This window comes from Lynx rufus, unplaced genomic scaffold (assembly GCF_022079265.1).
Source record: "Lynx rufus isolate CCGP_SWC_20201006 ecotype Redwood Valley unplaced genomic scaffold, mLynRuf1.p SCAF_22, whole genome shotgun sequence".
In the NCBI taxonomy this organism is placed as follows: Eukaryota; Metazoa; Chordata; class Mammalia; order Carnivora; family Felidae; genus Lynx; species Lynx rufus.
The window spans coordinates 8,820,671-8,843,264 of record NW_025814837.1 but is presented as its reverse complement, the minus strand read 5'-3'; the positions used below and the strand labels follow the sequence as shown (position 1 = coordinate 8,843,264).

The following is a 22,594-nucleotide window of genomic DNA, read 5'->3' as shown; positions in this document are numbered from 1 at the left end:
AAGCACTGGAACATATACTTCAGAATAATTCCCAGAAATAGAAAGAAATCAGAAGGGACTGCTAGTGAAAACAGAGCAAAGAAAAATATAACTCAGAAGAGGAAAATGAAGACCATTTCAGGGGAGGTGAAAGGCTTCTCTGTGGAGCTCATGAAAAATTCCCAGCATGTGAGAAGCATGTGAGAAGAAGCAGGTGATAATCAAAGTAAACAACTAAAGGCCAGCCTATGGTGAAGCAGACTAGTCTTATTGCTTTTCGTTCTGAGAACCCAGTATACATGGCTGAAAAGATTCCTTCTAGTCACTGACATGAGAAGAACTCTCTAGCCACACAAGATCTGCCTGAGATGGAGAGGCTGTCTAAGAATGGAAGTTGTGGTTCTAGGGAGAAACAAAACGGAGCCCACATAACTAGCAGAATCTCATATAGAAACAAACAGATGGGTAAGGAAAAACAAAGGCTGATTCATCAATGAGTGAAAATACTCTAAAGTGCTACAACCAATTCAAACTCATGCTTATTTAAGTAAACAAAAAAAAAGAGTCCCTCAACTTTCTTGCCTAAGCATATTACTTCCCATTTACAAGGAGCTCCAGTATAATTTTGTATATACTGGATAAAAGCCTTTGATGTAAGCAGACTTTGACAGCTGCTAAAAAGCAAACAAATAACAGCAATAGCAGCAAAAACAACAAGAAAAACCAGCAAAAAATGTATGCCCACAACAAGTAATCAGTCTGGTCTATTATTTATAAATACAGAAGAACAAAAAAGACTACACAAATAATTAAGGAAATATTAGAGCATAACAAATAAGAAAATTTACTTAAGACATAACAGAAACACTGGGATGAACAAAAGGGAATACAATAATAAATTCAAGGCATATGTGTATTTCTCCACAATATTAAAAAAAATATAGGGGCGCCTGGGTGGCGCAGTCGGTTAAGCGTCCGACTTCAGCCAGGTCACGATCTCGCGGTCTGTGAGTTCGAGCCCCGCGTCGGGCTCTGGGCTGACGGCTCAGAGCCTGGAGCCTGTTTCCGATTCTGTGTCTCCCTCTCTCTCTGCCCCTCCCCCGTTCATGCTCTGTCTCTCTCTGTCCCAAAAATAAATAAACATTGAAAAAAAATATATATAAAGATGAAATCTAGTATAGGAATGTTGCTATCCAAGGGGTGCCTGGGTGGCTCAGTTGGTTGAGCATCTGACTTCAGGTCATAATCTCATGGTTTGTGAGTTTGAGCCCCATGTTGGGCTCTGTGCTGACAGTTCAGAGCCTGAAACCTGCTTCAGATTCTTTATCTCCCTCTGTCTCTGCCCCACCCCTGCTTATGCCTGTCTCTCTCTCAAAAATAAACATCAAAAAAAAAAACTTTTTTAAGAAAAAGAATGTTGTGGGGCGCCTGGGTGGCTCAGTCGGTTAAGCATCCGACTTCAGCTCAGGTCACGATCTCGCGGTCCGTGAGTTCGAGCCCCGCGTCGGGCTCTGGGCTGATGGCTCAGAGCCTGGAGCCTGTTTCCGATTCTGTGTCTCCCTCTCTCTCTGCCCCTCCCCCGTTCATGCTCTGTCTCTCTCTGTCCCAAAAATAAATAAACGTTAAAAAAAAAAATTTAAAAAAAAAAAAAAAAAAAAAAAAAAAAAAAAAAAAGAAAAAGAATGTTGTTATCCAAATATGAAAAAGACTAAAATAAGTAATCATTTCATTACCTATATACATGAGAATTTAGTTTTTTATAAAATTTACATTTCAAATCAAGGGAGATGAACAAGTCAATAAATGATATTAGGATAATTTAAAAGTTATTTGGAAGAGAAAAAGTATGTGTCTCATGCTATACCATAAGGTAATAAACTTCAGATCTGAAGAAGCCAAATGTAAAAAAAACAAGGTTAACTGAAATAATAAAACATTTTAATAATCTTGATATGAGGCAAATTTTGTTAAACAATAAAAAATTTGTCAGATAATGGATTGGTTTTACATATAAATTTCTCTATGAAAGAGTACTGCAAATAAGTTAAAAATACTACAAGCAGAAAAAAATTGTAACTAACATAAAAGAAAATAGATATTTATCAATACTTCTGCACATATGTAAAAAATAACAAACAAAAAAAACTGGGAAAACTTTATGAACAGCAATTAACAGAAAATTAAATATAAATGGGCAGAAAGCTTAGGATGTTCTATTTATGTGTACTAAATGATCTATATATATTTAGCCCTATCTATGTACATGTACATATAATTATATACACACAGATATATGTTAAATGAATACTATATGTATATTAATATGTTAAAGAACTAATAATTAAACATCAGGTTTTCATCAATTTGCCCACCTTCCTCATTATCTCCTACTTAATCCTCTCCTCTAAATTAGTTTCAGTATTTGCTAAACTGCTGAAATTTTCTTGTGCTAACAGTATAATAGATTTAATGGAATCTAAAAAAACTTCTGAAGAGACTAAATTCATCTACATAATAAAAAACCTGATGAATGCAGTTGTTTGAAATCCCAATGGGTTTAGCATGTAATATGACAAGCTTATTCTAAAATCCATATGCACTAAGAACAGCCAAAGAAGTATAAGAAAGGAAAAAAGAGGGAACTACCATACCAAATATTAAAACATATTATGGAGGGGCAGGCGCCTGGGTGGCTCAGTCGGTTGAGCGGCTGACTTCGGCTCAGGTCATGATCTCGCGGTTTGTGAGTTCGAGCCCTGCGTCCCGCTCTGTGCTGATGGCTCAGAGCCTGGAGCCTGCTTCAGATTCTGTCTCCATCTCTCGGCCCCTCCCCTACTCATGCTCTGTGTCTCAGTGTCTCTCAATAATAAATAAACGTTAAAAATTTTTTTTAATATATTATGGGGATGTCTAGATGGCTCAGTAGGTTTAGCGTCCCACTCTTGATTTCGGCTCAGGTCATGATCTCACAATTGGTGAGATGGAGTCCCATCTGCTTGGGATTCTCTCTCTCCCTCTCTCTCTATCCCTTCCTACACACTCATGCACTCTCTTTCTCTCTCTCAAAATAAATAAATAGACTTTAAAAAACCATATTATGAAGCATATTTAGTAAAATGAAGTACTATAATAGAGATAAAATTAACCAGTGGAATGATGGGAGTCAGAAATAGATATAATCATATATGAACACTTGATATGATAGATAGAATATAACTGATTTCTAAGAAATGACTGGATTTTGCAAAAAACTGATGTTGAGAAAAATAATTTTCTCTATTTTTACAAATGAAAATAACTACCTATTCCATTCTTTGTATCTGCACACACACAAAAACACAATTTCACGTTGTTTAACAATTAAATCTCAAGCAAAAAAACACCTTAAAATTTTAGAAGAAATAAAAGAAAAACTTTCATGACTGCACTATGGAGAGAGTTCTTAAACAATATGCAAAGCACTTAAAGGGAAAATGAAAGATGTAAGTGTATTAAAATTAAAAACTTATTTTAACTAAAAGATATCATAAAGTAAAAAGACACGTCAAACTGAGAGAGTAAGTTTAAAACATATATAACAAATTAAAGATAGCAACTTGTTCCTACAGGTCAGTAAGAAAACCCAAATAAACCCAAAAGACAATGGCAAATGATAAATGTACAGAGAAGAGAATGAGCATTCAATGAGTGTATTATTAGACCTTAAACCAATCAATAATTAGGAAAATAATTATCCCTCAGTTTAAGTGGTAACTCACAGTCCTGCATACTGCAGAAACCTACCAACAGGCTGATTTATATAATAGTCCTGAGAAACCATTTGAAGTATCACAAGAAAGTCAGAAAGAAATTGGTTAAGAGGCTCTTTAATAATTGTGACATAATTACCCAAAAATGTTAAATTCCTCAACAAGTATGCAATGCTTAATACTATGGGTTTAATCCTTTTTGTAGCACAACAGAACATGATGTATTTTATAATGATAAAGATAGGTTACCTACATTTTTCAAAATAGAGTTAAATTTGGTATAAACATTTTAGGATCATCTATCAAAACCTTACCATAGCAACATTTTTGTAGATGTTAAGTGATGAAGCAATAAAGAAAAACTATTTTAATCAGTCTTTGATCCGATATGAGAAGGCAAAACTTGACATACCTAGTATTCAAATAACATTGATAACAATGGTTAACAAAGGGAAGGCCTACAATACCACAGAAAACTTTGGAGTTTTATATTCATAATTACTTATCTGAAATATTTATAAAAGTTTTAGAAACTGCTTGAAATTGCTAAATTATTTTTAATAAAATTCCGTTAAAATTAAGCTTAGAATTTCACTTACTGCCATAAATGTTTTAGATATTTAGAAACACTGATTATAATTCGCAGTTAACCAATTTTACCCAACTAAACACAAAATTCCGTACATTTTTTTCTTTCTCTTTCAAAAAGCAAGAGAAACAAAAGTGGGAGGGTACTAAAAATATCACATTGGACACACTTTTAAAAATTAACACATTACGGGGAAATCAAAAACTTTATTTGCCTTTAGCTCTAAACTACATTGCTCACAAACTTCTGCTTGATACGTGTAACATTCTAAATGACCTGGTTATTTAACTTCATATTTCTATTAAAAAGTATTCCCAAATGTTTTATATATTTAAATTATATTTATATATTTTATATTATATAAATTATATATATATTTATATTTATATATATTATATATTTATATATATTAAATATGTATATTTAAACATATATTTAAATATATATTAAATATAAATTAAATATAAATATAAATAAATATAAATTATAATTTATATATTTAAGTTAAATATATAAATTAAATTTATATATTTAAATTTAAATATTTAAATTAATTGTCACATTTAAATGCTATTTACTTTTTAAGACAAGGTATTCATATACACTTCTATTTCCAGTCTAAAAATTAAGAAAAAATAACTTTATGGTGGGAATCTCCTTTTTATTATAAAATATTTGTAGATGTGAAATTCTAATACTGAATACTATCTCCCACAACTGTGACCAACTTTCATCTGGAACGAATACTCATACCATTGAATCTGCAATAAATTTGGAGTTTCCTATAGTCAACCTACACAAAGGTTCAAATCTGCTTGAAAACATAGGCAATGTTTATCAAACAATATGCCAAATTCAAAGTTTTTTTTTAAAAGAACAAGTACATCTTCCCCATGTTTTAAAAAGCAGCTTCATGCAAAATTTGAAATAATTTTAAAAATTATTCCTGAGCCCATTCATTAAAGCGTATTTATTTAAAGAACTGACACATAAATTCAGCGAAGTCACCGGATACAAATTCAACATACAGAAATCTGTGCCATGTTTACACACCGATAGCACAGCAGCAGAAAAAGAAATCAAGGAATCAATCCTATTTACAGTTGCAACAAAAACCAAAAGACACATAAGAATAAATCCAACCAAAGAGGTAAAAGATCTATACTCTGAAAAGTATAGAACACTGATGAAAGAAATTGAAGAGTACACAAAGAAATGGAAAAACATTTCATGCTCATGGATTAAAAGAACAAATATCATTAAAATGTCTATACTGCCCAAAGTAATCTACACATTTAATGCCATCCCTATCAAAATACCATCAGCATTTTCACACAGCTAGAAATGCAGTCCTAAAATTTGTATGGAACCAGAAAACACCTGAACAGCCAAAGCAATCTTGTAGAAAATAAAGCTGGAGGCATCACAATCCCTGACTTCAAGGTATACTACAAAGCTGTAGTCATCAAGATAGTATGGTACTAGGACAAAAACAGACACATAGAACAATGAAACAGAATAGAAAACCCAGAAATGGTTCCACAACTCTGGGTGAACTAATTTTCAACAAAGCAGGAGAGAGTATCCAATGGAAAAAAGACAGTCTCTTCAACAAATGGTGTTGAGAAAACTGGATAGCAACATGCAGGAGAATGAGGCTGGACCATTTTCTTACAGCATATACAAAAATAAATTCAAAGTGGATAGACGACCAAATGTGAGACAGGAAACCATCAAAATCCTAGAGAAGATCGCAGGTAGCAACCTCTTTGACTTCGACCATAGCAACTTCTTACTGGACATATCTTTGGATGCAAGAGAAACAAAAGCAAAAATTAACAACTGGGACTTCATTAAGATAAAAAGCTTTTGCACAGAGAAGGAAACAATCAACAAAACTAAAAGGCAACCTACGGAATGGGAGAATGTGCAAACGACATGTGATAAAGGGTTAGTGTCCAAAACCTATAATGAACTTATCAAACTCAACACCCAAAAAAACAAATAATCCAGTTAAGAAATGGGCAGAAGACATGAGAAGAGATTTCTCCAAAGAAGACATCGAGATGACTAACAGACACATGAAAAGATGCTCAGCATTACTCATCAGCAGGGAAAAACAAATCAAAACCATGATGAGATACCATCTCACACCTATCCAAATGGCTGAAAGTAACAACATGGGAATAACAAGCGTTAGGATGTGGAGAAAGGGGAACCCTCTTACTCTGTTGATGGGAATGAAACTTTGTGCACTGACTTTGGAAAACAGTATGGAGATTCCTCAAAAGTTAAGAATAGAACCACCCCACGACCCAGCAATTCCACTACCAGGATTTCCCAAAGGATACTAACATACTGATTTAAAGAGGCGCATGCACCCTGATTTACTTATCAACAATAGCCAAATTATGCAAAGAGCCCAAATGTCCATCAACTGATGATGAATGGATAAAGAAGTTGTGGTATATAGATACAATGGAATATCACTCATCCATCAAAAATAATGAAATTTTGGGGCGCCTGGGTGGCGCAGTCGGTTAAGCGTCCGACTTCAGCCAGGTCACGATCTCGCGGTCCGGGAGTTCGAGCCCCGCGTCAGGCTCTGGGCTGATGGCTCAGAGCCTGGAGCCTGTTTCTAATTCTGTGTCTCCCTCTCTCTCTGCCCCTCCCCCGTTCATGCTCTGTCTCTCTCTGTCCCAAAAATAAATAAACGTTGAAAAAAAAATAAATAATGAAATTTTGCCATTTGCTATGACATTGATGGAGCTAGAGTGTATCATGCTACGCAAAATAAGTCAGAGAAAAATAAATACCACATGATTTCACTCCTATGTGGAATTTAAGAAACAAAACAGATGAACACAGGGGATGGGGGAAAAAAAGAGAGAGAGAGAGGCAAACCATAATAGACTGTCAACTATAGAGAACAAACTGAGGGTCCCTGGAGGGGAGGTAGGCAGGGGATACGCTAAATGGGTGATGGGTATTAAGGAAGGCACTTGTAATGAGAACTGGGTGTTGCATGTTAGTGACAAATCACTAAATTGTACTCCTAAAACCAATTATTACACTATATGTTAACTTACAATGTAAATTAAAAAATTATATAAAATAAATATATAAATAAATTTGAACAAAAAAAGGCATTTAGTTAATGCCTATAATGTGCCAAGTAATGGTACCACTATTGTGACTGATGACTTACATATAGACTCTAACTTCCAAAATTTTACAATTCTGTAGGAGAGAAACATAAAGTAACAACTAAAACACAATGTGTTAATTGTCACAGTAGTGGGCAGTAAAATGTCTTATGAGATTTCAAGGGAAGACAGTTATCCTAAGCTGTGGAGAGCAAAGATGGTTTTGTGGGAGTAAGAGGGCAAAACAGAGATAACAGAAATTTCATAGGTTAAGGCCCAGAGATTAGAGGTCATCAAAGCTAGAACAGAATATATGAAGGGACATGAAGCTTAAGAGTAAATGTTATTTTATAAAGGGGCTTTGATGTTATGCCTAGGAATAGGAATTAATCATTATTAATTGACTGAAATGACTCTTCTAGTATCCAGGCAAAAATGAGAGTGGTCCGAATGAAGATACTATAGTATAGATAGAATTGTTTGGATTTGAGACACATTCCAGAGGTGGAATCAAAACAAATCACTGACTGTATATAAAGGGTGAGGAAAGGTTAGTAGTCAATATAATTAATCAACCTCCTGACTTATGGTCCTGGGTGAATAACTGGTGCCATTAACTGAACCTAGGAACACAGAAGAAAGAAGAAATTACTAGTTCAATTTTGTATGTTTCAAATTTGAGAGGCTCCAATGACATATATAAAAAGGTGTTCAATGGGCGCCTAGAAAAAAAAGAAAAATTTGAGCTGGAAATCCCAATTTAATCTAAGAATACAATGTATAAATAGTATCAATTCAAATGGGATCACCCACGAGGAGAATAGAGTCAGAAGGGGACATAGTTCGGGAGCACCAGTATTTCCAACATGGACAGAGGAAGTAAACATGGAGAGAGCCATAAAAACTGGCTAAAGTATCCACCAAAGTGGGAAGAAAGCCTGTTGACGGTCAAGTTAGCAAAACAAAACAAAACACCCCAACAACACAGGAAAAGTATTTTTCCAACAGGTGAAGGTGAACAAAACTTTCATGTCCAACACTATACAGAGTGGAGTTTTCCATTTTATTTAGTTACTTATTTGTGATCTAAATGTATATGTGTAATTTCAATGTTATATTCAACAATGTATCAATTATTCCTGCATAATAAACCACTCTTAAACTTAGTGGCTAAAAACAATCCCCATTTTATTTGCTCATAATTATGAGTCACCATGTAAACTGGGTGTAGCAGGATGGGTTCTTGGTCTTGTCTGAAGGCAACCAATGTGAGCACAAACTCATTAGTCATCTGACAGCTTCACTAGGATAGGTAGTTTAGACAGCCTCACTCACAAGTCTGGTGGTTTCTGCTGACTGCACAATGGGCGCCTCTCTCTACTTGGTCATTCATCCTCAAGAAGGCTATATTAATTAAGCCTATTTACATGGGAAGCTTATGGGAGCAAGAGAGTGACAGCAGAGGCTTCAAGGCCTCTCAACAAGAGACTTTGCTTAGAAGTTGTCTGATATTTCTTCTGACACGTCTGTTGTTCAACCCAAATCCAGTCTATGCTTAAAGGCTGGGAGAGTAGGGATTGCCTGTTAATGGAAGGGGGTGTAAAGGATGAGGGGAGCCATTTTAATCCTCCATTTTCTTACCTTTCACCCCAAGAATATACATGCCTCCTGTGTGCAAAATGTATCAAAGGCTTAAATGTAAGTGCTAAAACCATAAAACTCATACAACAAAACAAAGAGGTAAATCTTCATGACCTGGGATGTTGCAATGAATTCTTAAATATGACAGTAAAAGCATAAAGAATAACGACAAAAGGATAAACTGAAATTTATCAAAATTAAAAACTTTTGTACATCAAGGGACATTATCAAGAAAGTGAAACACAACCTATATAATGGGGCTAAATGCTTGAAAATCATATATTTGATTAGGGTCCAGGATCCAAATATATAAAGAAATTTTACAACTCAACAACAAAATTGTTGAGTTATGAAAAATGGTTTGGTAGTTCCTCAATAAGTTAAACACAGAATTACCATTCCATTTGATAAAGCAATTCCACCCCTAGGTGGAACTGAAAAAAGAACTGAAAAGAACCAAAAGAACTGAAAAAAAAGGTATTTACAATAGACAAAAGGTGGAAACAATCCAAAGGCCCACCAACAGATGAACAGTTAAACATAGTGGTATATACATATAATGGAATATTGCTCAGCCATAAAAAGTAATAAAGTACTGATACATGGTGCAATGTGGATGAACTTCAAAATATTATGCTAAGTAAGAGGAGCCAGACAAAAAAAGATCATATTGCATGATTTAATTTATATAAAAAAAATTCAGAATACGTAAATCCACAGAAATAGAAAGTAGATTGTGGTTGCCACACCAGGGTAGAGGTGAACAGATATTAAATCCTTAATGTGAATGGGGTGGTGAAAATATTCTGGGACTAGATAGAAGTGGTGACTGTACAACATTGTGAATATATTAAATGCCACTGAGTTGTTCAGTTTAAAATGGTTAATTTTACGGTACGTGAACTGTGTCTCAAATAAAAAAAAAATTTTAACTGGAACAAAGTATGGGCTTTAGTTAATAATAATTTATCAATATTGATTCATTAATTATAATAAATGTACTATTCTAATGTAAGATATTAAGCTAGGGAAAACATGGTCCAGAGTATACATGAAATCTCTATATTATCTTCCCTATCTTTCTGTAAGTCTTAACCTGTTTTAAAATGAAGTTTAATAAAACAATACTATTTAGAAGACATAAAAATTACTTAATTAAATGAAAGGAAATAATACTAAAGCAAAAAATATGACCATGGCTTTTGAGTTATGAGGTTTGAACCCCATCAGATTAATTATGAAGCCCCAAAGTTCTTATGGGAATTGTAACATTTTGGACTAAAATACAAAAGATTAAAAATGCAGAGAAACTTCCAATTTATATCAGTGTTATGAACAAAACTGTGTTCTACTAAAATTCATATGTTGGAGCCCTAATCTCCAATGTGACTATATTTGAAGATAGGGCCTTTAAGGAGATAATTAAAGTTAAAAGATGTCATAGAATGGAGTCTTAATCCAATAAAACTAGTATTCTTATTAGAAGACAAAAAAAAAAAAATAACCCACCAGAGCTCACTCTCTCTCAACATGTGGGCACAGAAGAAAGGCCATGTAAGAACACAGTGTGAAGGAGGCTGTTTACAAGCCAGGAAGAAATCCTCAATAGAAACCAACTGTGACAACACCTTGATTTTGGACTTCTAGCCTCCAGCACTGTGAGAAAATAAACTTCTGTTGTTTAATTCTTCCAGCCTGTGGTATTTTTTATGGCAGCCTGAACTAATACAGGAAAAAAGTTTCAGATAGTTACTCAGGTCTACTTCTTATGGAATTCCAAATATCTCTCAGAACCAAGAGCTCAGAGAGTAATGCAAAGAGACAAAGAGAACCACAAATTAGGAAACTATCCCCAGGAAGCAGAACTGGGTCTTGGCAGCATTGTTTAGACTCAGAGGTGACAGACCTAACACCATGTGCCCTCATAAATTTCAGAATTACAGGCATCAGTGAAAGTTATGTGTCTTTCATTTCTTTCCTTTTGAGTAACACTGTTCATTGTGACAATTTTGTCCCCGCTTCACCACTGTTTGCTAAGTGTGCAGGAGCAGTATTTAACATCATTTTAATTCACAGATCTCTAGACCAAAAGAAGCTGCACCCAGAGAACATCATCCACATCATATCTGTTGTGGAACATATAATCATGGACCTCTGCATGATAACCATCATGGAATGAAACTTTTGGGGGGTTGGTGATTACAGTCTGCAATTGGATGGGTTGTGGACCATGAAGTCAATGGACCAACAGATTGACTGCTACATAAACTGTCCCCACAAATTCATTTCTCGTGTCATCCACATCTTGTCTAATATTCTACTGCATTAACAAAGGGATTGATTATGTGCTTTGCTTTGGCCAGTGGGACTTGAACAATCATAACACACGCAAATAGTTTAAGCTTTTGCCCACTGAGATCTGTCCTCCTAGAACACTGTCCCAGACATGGGTGTGAGGCCCTCTTAGTCACTATTTCCAGTTGAGTTAGCAGGTGTTTACATCCACATAACTGGCCCCAGGCAAGAACTAACAAAATTGTCCAGCTGAGCCCAGAACAAATTGCTCAACGGTAACAAAATAAATGCTTGTTCTAGCCACAAAGTTTGAGAGAGAGACAGAGACAGAGAGAGAATGTGTGTGTATGTGTATACCAATAGATAGAAAAAAAAATGTTTACTTTTCTGAAGGTATTTTCATTAAAACAATAAAAACCAAATCCAGATTCCAATGAAAAAGTGAGTAATTTGTAGGAAACAAATGTTTAATTTATGCAATCCTTTTCAGATGTTAGTTAGGTAAAACATGAAGAAAGAGAAAAAGATATGTCTAAAGGTGTATGGGATAAAAAATATTTTCTTGAAAACAAGAGAAACATCAATATTTTAAATATTGATAGGAGCGAGTTAGGGAAAAAAAAAGTAAATTTGGAAGAGAGATGTGAACACCTGATGGAACAAGATCCTTGAAAAAGATGGAATGCAGATGAGGGGAGTAGCTACTGAGGAGGGAAGAGATTTCCCATGGAAGGACAAAAGGAATATTTGTGGAATTCAAGAATGTTGTGGGATAACAAGAGTTTGAAGCATTTCTATTGTCATACCTCCTATTTTCTTTGTAAAGTAAGAGATGAATGAATAGTGAATTAGAGGATTTGGAGACCTGAACCAAAGAGAGGACAGGAAGAGCCACTGGAAAATATTAGAGAAAGTTCTGGTTAACAAACAGAATAATTTCAGAGCACTGCTAAAGGCCCCACTGAGGTTGGACACCATGAATGTGTAACATCTCAAATTGGGATTTCTGTGTAATGTTTTCTGGCACTATTCAGCAGCCTGGGGTGTCGGAATGGAGATGGCAGATCATGAGAGGGAACTCATCAGGGCTTGCAGAGTTCTGTCAGACTAGAAGGATGGTAAGATAAAAAAGTAAAGAACCAGCTATACCAATTAGTGAGTGTTTTAAGAGATGAATACATTAGTCAAGAAAGTAAATAATGGAAAACGGGAATGATAGAATGGCAAATAGTGAATACTTTAGGATTTGAAGTGTCCTTAAATTTCAAATGAAATAGAATTAACAGAATAAGAGAACTCAAAGTATTAGAGATTTAGTCAGTAGGATCAGATGATTAAATATTATTTTTCAGAATTCGAAAACACATGTGAAATGGTATAAGCACAGCAAAATTTTCTAACTGGAATTGTAGGCATTTCATCATTCATATTTTTTTGATCCTCATAGCTGACCTACTTTCAGGGATACTTTCAGTACGGGGGAGAATAGGATGTTCTTAGATCTCAGACACACCTGCCTGGATGCTAACTCTGACATTGACTGTGTGATCTTGGGGGAAGTCGTTATCTCCGGAATCTGTTTCCCCATCTGTAACTGGGGATAATGGCAGTTTCTACCTCACAAGTTTTTTGTAAGGTTTCAATGAAATCATACATATTAAGTGTTTAATACGGCCTATGATATATAGTAAGCGCTTAGTATTACCATTATACCACTTTTACTGCTAATAATGTTATCATTTTTGTATAACACATTCTTTATATTTTATTTTTTATTTATTTTTTTTTTTAATTTTTTTTTCAACGTTTTTTATTTATTTTGGGACAGAGAGAGACAGAGCATGAACGGGGGAGGGGCAGAGAGAGAGGGAGACACAGAATCGGAAACAGGCTCCAGGCTCTGAGCCATCAGCCCAGAGCCCGACGCGGGGCTCAAACTCACGGACCGCGAGATCGTGACCTGGCTGAAGTCGGACGCTTAACCGACTGCGCCACCCAGGCGCCCCATTCTTTATATTTTAAAGAATGATTTCTAAATACTTTCTCTCTATGCCGTTCTTTCAAATCATGGTAACATTTTAATGATTTGTATTAATCAAATGAAGAAAAAAACTTTCAGTTCAGTAGAAATGACTCCAAAGTAAATAAAGCTATCTCTAGTCTAGGTCATCTAGAAAAAGACAGTGGAAAAAAAATAAAACAAAATCTAGTACTTGTATGGGAAGTTATCCAGGTAATTACTTCTATCATATTGCCATGTTTTCTCATTCTTTGCAAAAATAAAATATAGAGAAAAGGTTCACAGTAACTCTACTTTGAAGAATTTTCTTTTCAAAATTCAGAATTGCAATTAAACTATTAGGAATGCATGGACAGACTTATGGCAGATTCATCTCTGCTAATCACAGGCTCTACAGCATTCATTCTGACTATAACGGAAACCACTGCGATTCAGTGTGCAAACAAACTATAATGGTTGATCCAAAGAAGACTGACCTTAGGGCACCTGGGTAGTTCAGTCGATTGACTGTCCACCTCTTGATTTTGGCTCAGGTCATGATATCACAGTGCATGGGTTCAAGCCCACATCTGGCTCCACACTGACAGGGCGGAGCCTGCATGGGATTCTGTCTCTCTTCTCTCTCTGCCCCTCCCCTGCTTGCTTTCTAGCTTTCTCTCAAAATTAAAAAAAAAAATTTTTTTTAATTTAAAAAAAGATTGATCTTTTCACTCACTTAATGTCATCCATACCCAAAGTAGATGATGGCTTTATAATTATCTATAGAGCTTTATCTAATAAAAGATTAAGATGATTCTGATTAAAACCAAACAAGCACTGTTTCCATAAGAAACCCCACAACCATCAGCAGTAGCCCCCAGCCCTAGAAAACTAATCTGCTACCTCTACAGACTGGCCTATTTTGGACATTACACATTAACAGGACCATACAATATGTGGTCTTTTGTGATTATGGTAATGGTTGCACAACTCTGTAAATACACTAAAAAATGCTGAAGTGTACACTTTAAATGACAAACTTTATGATATGTAAATTATCTCAATAAAGCTGTTTTAAAAATCAAGCACTTTATAGAGAAACACAATCGATAAGTTAGACAAATGTGAAAATGGTGTAATTAAAAGAAGATGAACTGCAGGCCTAGAGAGAGCATCACTTTCTTTTTCTCTGTCCTTGACCCCAACCCAATCCCAGCATAAATGTACTCCTTACAGTCCCAAGAAAAACCCAATTTCAATGGGAAGAAATGTCACTGTGAATTGAACAAAGTCAAGAATGTTATTTGAGCCATACGTTCAGATTTGCAGGCCTTAGCAGAAGAAATGTACTTATTTGGGCAAAACACCCCTTTCTCTTTTGCTGGCTGGCAGATCCTTCATGAACCAGCCTGTCTTCATCATTGGGCCATTTTTTTCCCCAACAATTGGAGTAATAAAACATGAAGTTTGGGTAATGTTGGAGACATAATTAACCAGTTACCTGCTTTGACTCCTAACCCCCAAATCCAGAGGAATCACATAATCTGCAACTCAAAATAGGACTTATTTTTTGCCCTTCACGTTGGGGATTGCAATGGAATTTGGGGTGGAGGTTCCAGCCGGGATCACCAAGTTGTTTCTCTGCGTTATTTTGCCCTCTGCACACATAATCCCTTGGAAACTGGTAAAGGGGTGAGCCCTGTTGCTCCCCCAGAACTAGACAGGTAAAGACAGTGCCTGGGACTACAGGCAATGAATGAATAAAACTGAATAATGTTAAACTGCTCCCAAGGGTACAATCAGCTGACAACTTTTATTGGATAAAATATTTTCAAGTGGTAAAAATGTTGAGAAGAAATGTCCTGCAATTTTAAGGACTACACTCGTATGCCTCTTGAAGAAGACAACACCCTACATCAAGCATGAAGACTGGTCCATCAGAACTTTCTCAGAGCCAGATCCAACAACAGTGGTGAGGGAAGAGATACAGCACAAACCTATCCTCTTGTTTGCACAATCTATTTGTGCAGTGTTTGCACAGAATAATCTTAATGAAAGGTATGGGAAGGTTTTTATCATTCTTGTCATCTTTTGAAAATAACCAGAAGTTACAGTGTTTTCAGGATTAAACTCCCTTCAGAATAATAAAGGCAAACAGGTTAAAAAGACAGAATCATTACATTCTCTTTCAACAGACCTATTAAGTATTTCTTTAGAACAAAATAACTCATTAAGAAGGGCATGCCGTCCTTTCACACACCAATTTACTCATCTAATCATCTAATCAGTTTAGTGTCCCTAAAAATGATGTAAATACTATTTAATTTACTAGTCAAGTTGGCTTATGGAAATTACTACTTAGCATGATTGCCTCCAGATAACGAACAAACAGGTAGGGGAAAAAAAAATCTGTTTAATAAGGTCGTTTCACCCTTCTGAAGTGAGACTATCAAAAACATGTCTAGATTAGTAAATTATACAACTAAGCAAAGATTCTATAAAATATTCCAAGCATCATTAAAAAAAAATAACTCCCTGGGATGAGTAACAGCTCTTACAGGTTCTATCAAGCTTCCAAAAAATGTTAGCATTTTAAATCTTACCCGTTTCAAATGCTCTTGTATTTTAGATTCCACATTTTCAATGTGTGAAATCATTTTGTTGACACATGGTGCTGGGATGTTTACTAAAGCACAGCTTTGACGTCGACATGGGTAACTAAAGTAAATGCCTTCATTCACCCCTTAAAGATAAAGCAGACAGAAATTAGTTAATAGTTACATACAAAATAGTAAACTGTGATATTCAGAATATGCAAAAAATATTCTGCTTTATTAATACTAACACTTTTTAAATTTCTTTAATAAACACATTGACAAAGAGTTCAGAAAATTATGGAATGGTATGATATTAGGTGATATTAATTATATGTAATTATTAAAGTATTCTATAACATCATGAACTAAACATTAAAAAAAACACTAAAGAAAAAAGGCAAAAAACCAGCTAATCCAGTAGTTTCTAAATAGTTCCTGAATCACTTAAAAAATGCCTTTGAAATATATTTCAAATTCTCCCTTCAAAGAGAGTCCACATCTCCCAGTGTAAATAATATCCAACCATTCATGCATTGAAGAAGTTCTTTAAATCCAGCATGAGTTTCTCTTGCTGAAAAAAAATAAAAGCAGGTCCCCTTCATCCTTATAATAACCTCATTTTCTACCTTCCATTTCTGAAAATTGGAGTCTCATGCAAAGAGTGATTGATGTTCCCACTATAGCATTCAAGTTGTACTCATCATAAAATCCACTCAGTCGGATGTGCCTCAGTGATTCTAATCCTGGCATGTCCCGAGTCGACTGAAGGTTGCAGAAGCACAGCAAAGTTGTCCATGAAACTCCACCAAAGTGCTTACTTGCAGTCCTTTTGCCTCTAAGGACTCTATTGGGCTGGATGATAGCTGCAGTCACTGATCTTAAATGCAAGACACAAAATAGGCTCGGTGCCTCAGTGAGAACAGTGTGATGTCCTCATTTCGGCTGACCTTGAAGAACACAGAAGTTATGCCTTGCCTCCAGACTGTGCTTTTTGTTTCCATGCCAACTCAGAGAGTAAATATCTTCATTTAAACAGCAATGTTTTAAATGTCTTTTAAATAACATCTCCTCCAAAAACATAATGTCCGTGAAAACAGCATACCTGTTTCATTTACAAATGTTTACACTATCCCATATGTTACATATATGTATAAACACATATATGTGTATACGTATATATACACACATATATGCACACTAACATTTTTTGAGAACTAAAAATATGTGCCAAACATGGAACTATGCTAAGTACTTTTGATTCCATATTTTATTTAATCTTCACCACAATCTTATGAAATGGATTATCTCGATTTCATAGGTGAGGAAACAAAGGCTTAGAGAAATTATATAATGTGTCCGTTTCCACAGAACTGGTAGGTGGGAGAACTGAAATTTGAACTATCTCTCCTTGGCTTTGGAGTATAAGCCATACTTTAAGGTTGTTCTTATATTTTTACAAAGGTGGCAAAAAAAGCAAAGCAGTCCTAAAAATATATTTCAGGGCATCTCAAATGTTTCACATATCACTCATTTTTGAATTTTGCTTGTTCCTTCAAGGTATCAGTGCTGATATTCCAATGTAGCTTAGTTTGCTTTGACTATACTCAACACATATACTTGCTATGAACATTTCGTGTGTTATATTCCATCTCTCATCTATAGTCCATACACAGATATATATTTTCATCTCCATAACAGTCATAGGGCTAAAGAACAAGCTGGTGAAAATTACATATTGATCTCCTATCCAAATATCTTGATAAGGGCATGTTGCCCTTCCCTCTAGAAATAAAGTTTTAATACACATTTAACAACCAGGCAGTTGTCCTTAGACTCAAAACATTTGTTTTGCTTCATTAAATGTGGAGAAAACAAGGATAGCAATGACTCATTTAACATTTTTTTGTATGTACCACTCTCACCCTATTATGTGAATACTAATTAATTTCCATTACACCCCTATGGTTTGGGATTAACATTTTGCATACAGTAAAGTGAAGAAATACTACGAAGTTAAAATTTGCAATAAAAGTCTGTAAAAGACATGGCATCTTGAGTAGCGCAATGTAAACCCAGAATCCATGAGTTATTATCACTGTTTTTATTCTAATACAGGCATAATACAAGTTACAACTTTCCTTTATATTTCTTTTCAATTTAGAGACACCCTAGATCACTACACTAGGTGCCCATGTTCATTCTTTTTTTGACTGGAATGATAACTAACTGTGCTTAAGTTAAAGCTATCCAGTCTCTAACCTCAGATTTCTGACTTAATAAATGAATGGGTTGGTAGGGTGTTGTACAAAATCTTTTTCACCTTAAATTCCATGGTACAGCTAATTAATGATTTTACAAACATACTGATAGAACTCCTCGCAAAGCCTGTGCACAAATTGTCAGGGTGAGTGTTTAAAGAAAAGCTCAGGCAAGACTTATAACCTCTCTAAACATCTGCCCAACTTTAACTCCCTTACTCAGAACCAATGCCTAAGAGGTAAGTAAGATCTTCCTGGATCTAGGCTACAGTTGAGGTTTGTTGGCTCTATAACATGAAACTCCCGTTTAAAAAAATACAGACTGGTTGATTTTATGGGCAAATGAAATAAAATGCAGTGTTCATAAACTGCCAACTCTCTTTGCAGTGAATGTGATCCTTTCATAATTTATTCACCCAACCCATCCTCCCTTCTCTCCTGCTTTTAATATGTGGTTCCTTTATGTCCATTACCCGAATTACTGTATTGTCCCTTTATCTGAACTCAGCACTCAGGAGAAAACTTATCGAAACACTGATTTGCTTTTCACATTCTGTTATCCCTTTTAACATCTTTTCTTTCCCAGATGTAGAAAAAGTCAGTGTTCTCAAGTTTAGAAATAACTTCTCCTCCTTGGAAAGCCTCTGTGTGATTAACAGAAAGTACCTTTAATTTTTTTTTTTTTTATAGACACAAAGTTCCCTTTAGTTTTTGTTACATAGAGGAGGAATCGGGGTATAGGGAACCTTTCTCTGACTTTAGAATTACTTTCTTTTTATTGAACCTTACAATGTAGAAGACATTTATCACTGAATATATAAAATAGTATGCATAGACTCTCAGAGTTGGAGATGACTAAAGACTGCATCTACTCTAACCACTTTCTTTTTATTTATTTTTATTTTTTTTTAACATTTATTTATTATTGAGAGACAGAGAGAGACAGAGCATGAGTATGGGAGGGGCCGAGAGACAGGGAGACACAGAACCTGAAACAGGCTCCAGGGTCTGACTGTCAGCACAGAGCCCAATGCAGGGCTCGAACGCACAAACTGTGAGATCATGACCTGAGCCGAAGTCGGACGCTTAACAGACTGAGCCACCCAGCAACCCCGAACCACTTTTAATATATAAATGGCCCTGTTCAGTGTTCACTTATCACCAGTCCCTTCAGTCTTTTAAAACTCTGCAATTTCAGTATATTTAGTTTTGCTTCCCTTAAGTAATCACAGGTCTATTTCTGTGTCTGACTACTTCCTATAACTATTATCTTATACTAAATCTTGCTTTGACTAGCAATTTTTTCAAATGAGCATTCTATGCCAACAGTCACAATACCCTCACTTCCTGTTCTCTTCTTTAAATTGCAATTTCTATGCAAATATTAACAGCCTTCTTACATGGCCCTTTCCCTATGAGGAATTCTTGAATCTTTCAGACATTTGGATCTACCTGTATAATTTCTATTTCTTTATTAGAACTTAACACATTGCATTCTAACTGTGTCACATCTATCTGCTTCCCATCTATCTTCCCATGAAGTTTTGCATTCTTTATGGAGAGAAATTATATTTAGTGGCTTAAAAGCTATTGAATAAATAAATGAAAGAATAAATCACTTTTTGAAAAATGTTATCATGCTGTAACCTGGCTTCTGTTCTCTCCTCTCTAAGAAATCTTCATACAACAATCCCACCAATCAATATTTCTACTACTATCTGTGAAGGAGTAACTGATATAGATTTAGTCTTCCAAGTATGAAAAAAAAAAACGCAAGACAACTATTTTCAGACATTGGAAAATAGGAATTCCAGGCTTTGACTCCTGAGAAAGGAAAATTCATAAGGTTGAGTCCCACAATAATCATGCTCTCTGCCAAGGGACAATTTTTCAATTGCAATATAGAGATCTGGGGGAAGAAAAGAACATGGAAATCCTGTTGAGATAAGGGGCAAAGATTAGTATCATAGGTAGTGGAGACAGAATCTTCAGGGCAGGAAACTGAAAAACACACAGCCATGCAGAGAAGGACCCCAAAAAATCCATGTGAGAGTGCTCTCTGAATCTGTAGATAAGGGCTAGACTCTGTGTGTGTGTGTGTGTGTGTGTGTGTGTGTGTGTGTGTGTAGAGTGAAATTGCCTGAATACTTTTTTGCAGAAAACCAAGCATATACCACTTTTTTTAAATGTATATTTATTCATTGTGAGAGAGAGAGGGAAAGAGAGAGACATAGCAGGCAGAGGAAGGACAGAGAGAGAGAGAGAGGGAGAGAGAGAATCCCAAGCAGGGTCCACACTGTCAGCACAGAGCCCAGTGTGGGGCTCAATCCCATGAACCGTGGGATCATGACCTAAGCAGATATCAAAAATTGGTGCTTAACTGACTGAGCCACAGACATTCCCAAGCATATACCACTTTTAAGTTAATCAAATGATTAACTGAGCTGTCTACTAGAAAAAGAATCAATTCTCTTCAGAAAAAAATAACAGAATCCAGAATCTTCACAATGTACTACACAAATATCCATTATTAAATCATACAAAGAAACAGAAGAATGTGTTTTAAAAGTCTAGAAAAAAAATCAGTAGAAACTGAACCCAAGATAGCCCAGAAGTTGTACATAGCAAAGATTTTAAAGTAAATTATAAATACGTTCTAAAAGGTAAAGAAAAAAATATGTTCAAGTAATTAAAGGAAAATCTGGTCTTTACAACTGAACACATATTTAGTATCAACATAAAAATAAAAACTATGAAAAAAACAAACGGAAATTCTATAACTGAAAAGTATGAAAATTTAAATTAAAAAACATATTGGTTGGACTTAGCAACAAATTGAATATGGTAAGGACTCAGTGAATGTGTACACAAATTGATAGAAAATATCTACTCTAAAGAACAGAAAGGAGAATGAAAAGAACAGAACTGTGGGACAAAAATCAAACAATCTAACGTGAAGTTGAGGTTCTTGAAAAAAAAAAAGAAATTTGGAGTGAAAAATATTTGTGGAATAACGGCCACATTATTTCAAAATTTGATGAAAAAACACTGACTTATACATCTAAGAATCTCAGCAAATCCCAAACAACTAAAATATAAAGAGAACAAACTACATCTGGGAATATCATAGTCAAATTGCTGAAAAAACAATAATAAAGAAATAGTCTTTAAAATAGCTAGAAAACATGACTATGAAGGTAATAGGATATGAATAAGAGCTACTATTCTAATAAGAAAAAAATGCAGGCCAGAATATAATAGAAAAATATATTTAAAGTGCAAGCAGGCAGGAGGCAGAAAGGAAAGAAGGATGGAGAGAGAGAAACATTAAAGAAAAAATAAATTAGACTTCACCAAACAAAACATTCAGCTCCTCAAAAAAAAAAAAATTACAATAAATGAAAAGACAAGCAAGAGAATGGGAGATAATATGATTGGAAAGTTGGAGCATGATCAGAGAATTACAACTTTCACTCCCGTTCCAGACCTCCAGGAAAGGGAGAGGGGCTGGAGGGAATCAATTGCCAATGGCCAGTGATTTAATCAGCCATACCTAGGTAAAGAAGCCTTCATAAAAACCCAAAAGGAGAGGGATTGGAACGCTTCCAGGCTGGTGAACACATGAAGATTTGAGGAGAGTGCAAACTCAAAGAGGGCACGGAAGATCGGCACCATCTGCCCTACTTTATACATCTCTTCCACCTGGCTGCTCCTGTGTTATATCCTCTTACAATAAACCCGTAATCCAGTAAGGAAAATGTTTCTCTGAGTTCTGTGGGTCATTCTAGCAAACTCAAGGAGGGGGATTCACCGGAACTGCCAGTCTATAGTAGTTGGTCAGAAGCGTAGGTGATATCTGGGCTTTGGATTGGCCTCTGTGGTGGGGGGAAGGGAAATTTTGTACAACTAAGCTCTTAACCTGTGGGATCTGACTCTAGTTCTAGGGAGATGGTGTCAGAGTTGAGTTGCCTTTTAGGATCCTAGATGGTGTCCAAGAATTGCTGGTAGTCCGGAAACCCTACACTCACACACTGGAATTGGGTGCAGAACCTTTAATTACCTTGTGCCACCTCTGTTATTACTCTATACAGCCATTCTTTTCTGCTCTGTTGTACTAATTGCTTGACAATTATATTTTACCTGGCCTGCAAGATTATACATTTCAGATAAGGGTATTTTCTGAAATACCTCTATATCCTAATAGCACATGTATATTTCAGTGTCTCGAATTAACTGTTTCATAAACCAATCATTGGTATTTTACAAAGTTTGTCCCAAACTGTAACAATAAACCCTAAGTCTGGAGATTAAAACTCTCTTCAACATTTCTACTAGAGAAAA

General features: G+C 35.4%; 1 protein-coding gene across 1 annotated transcript in view; it reads right to left on the bottom strand.

Annotated features, from left to right (window-relative positions):
• The window catches only part of CCDC178 (coiled-coil domain containing 178), a 410,140-nt gene that overhangs the window by 378,130 nt on the left and 9,416 nt on the right, over window positions 1–22,594 (bottom strand). The window contains exon 4 of the mRNA XM_047086870.1: window positions 16,002–16,141. Coding sequence (XP_046942826.1) covers window positions 16,002–16,141 — 140 coding nt within the window. The remainder of the gene's footprint in view (window positions 1–16,001; window positions 16,142–22,594) is intronic.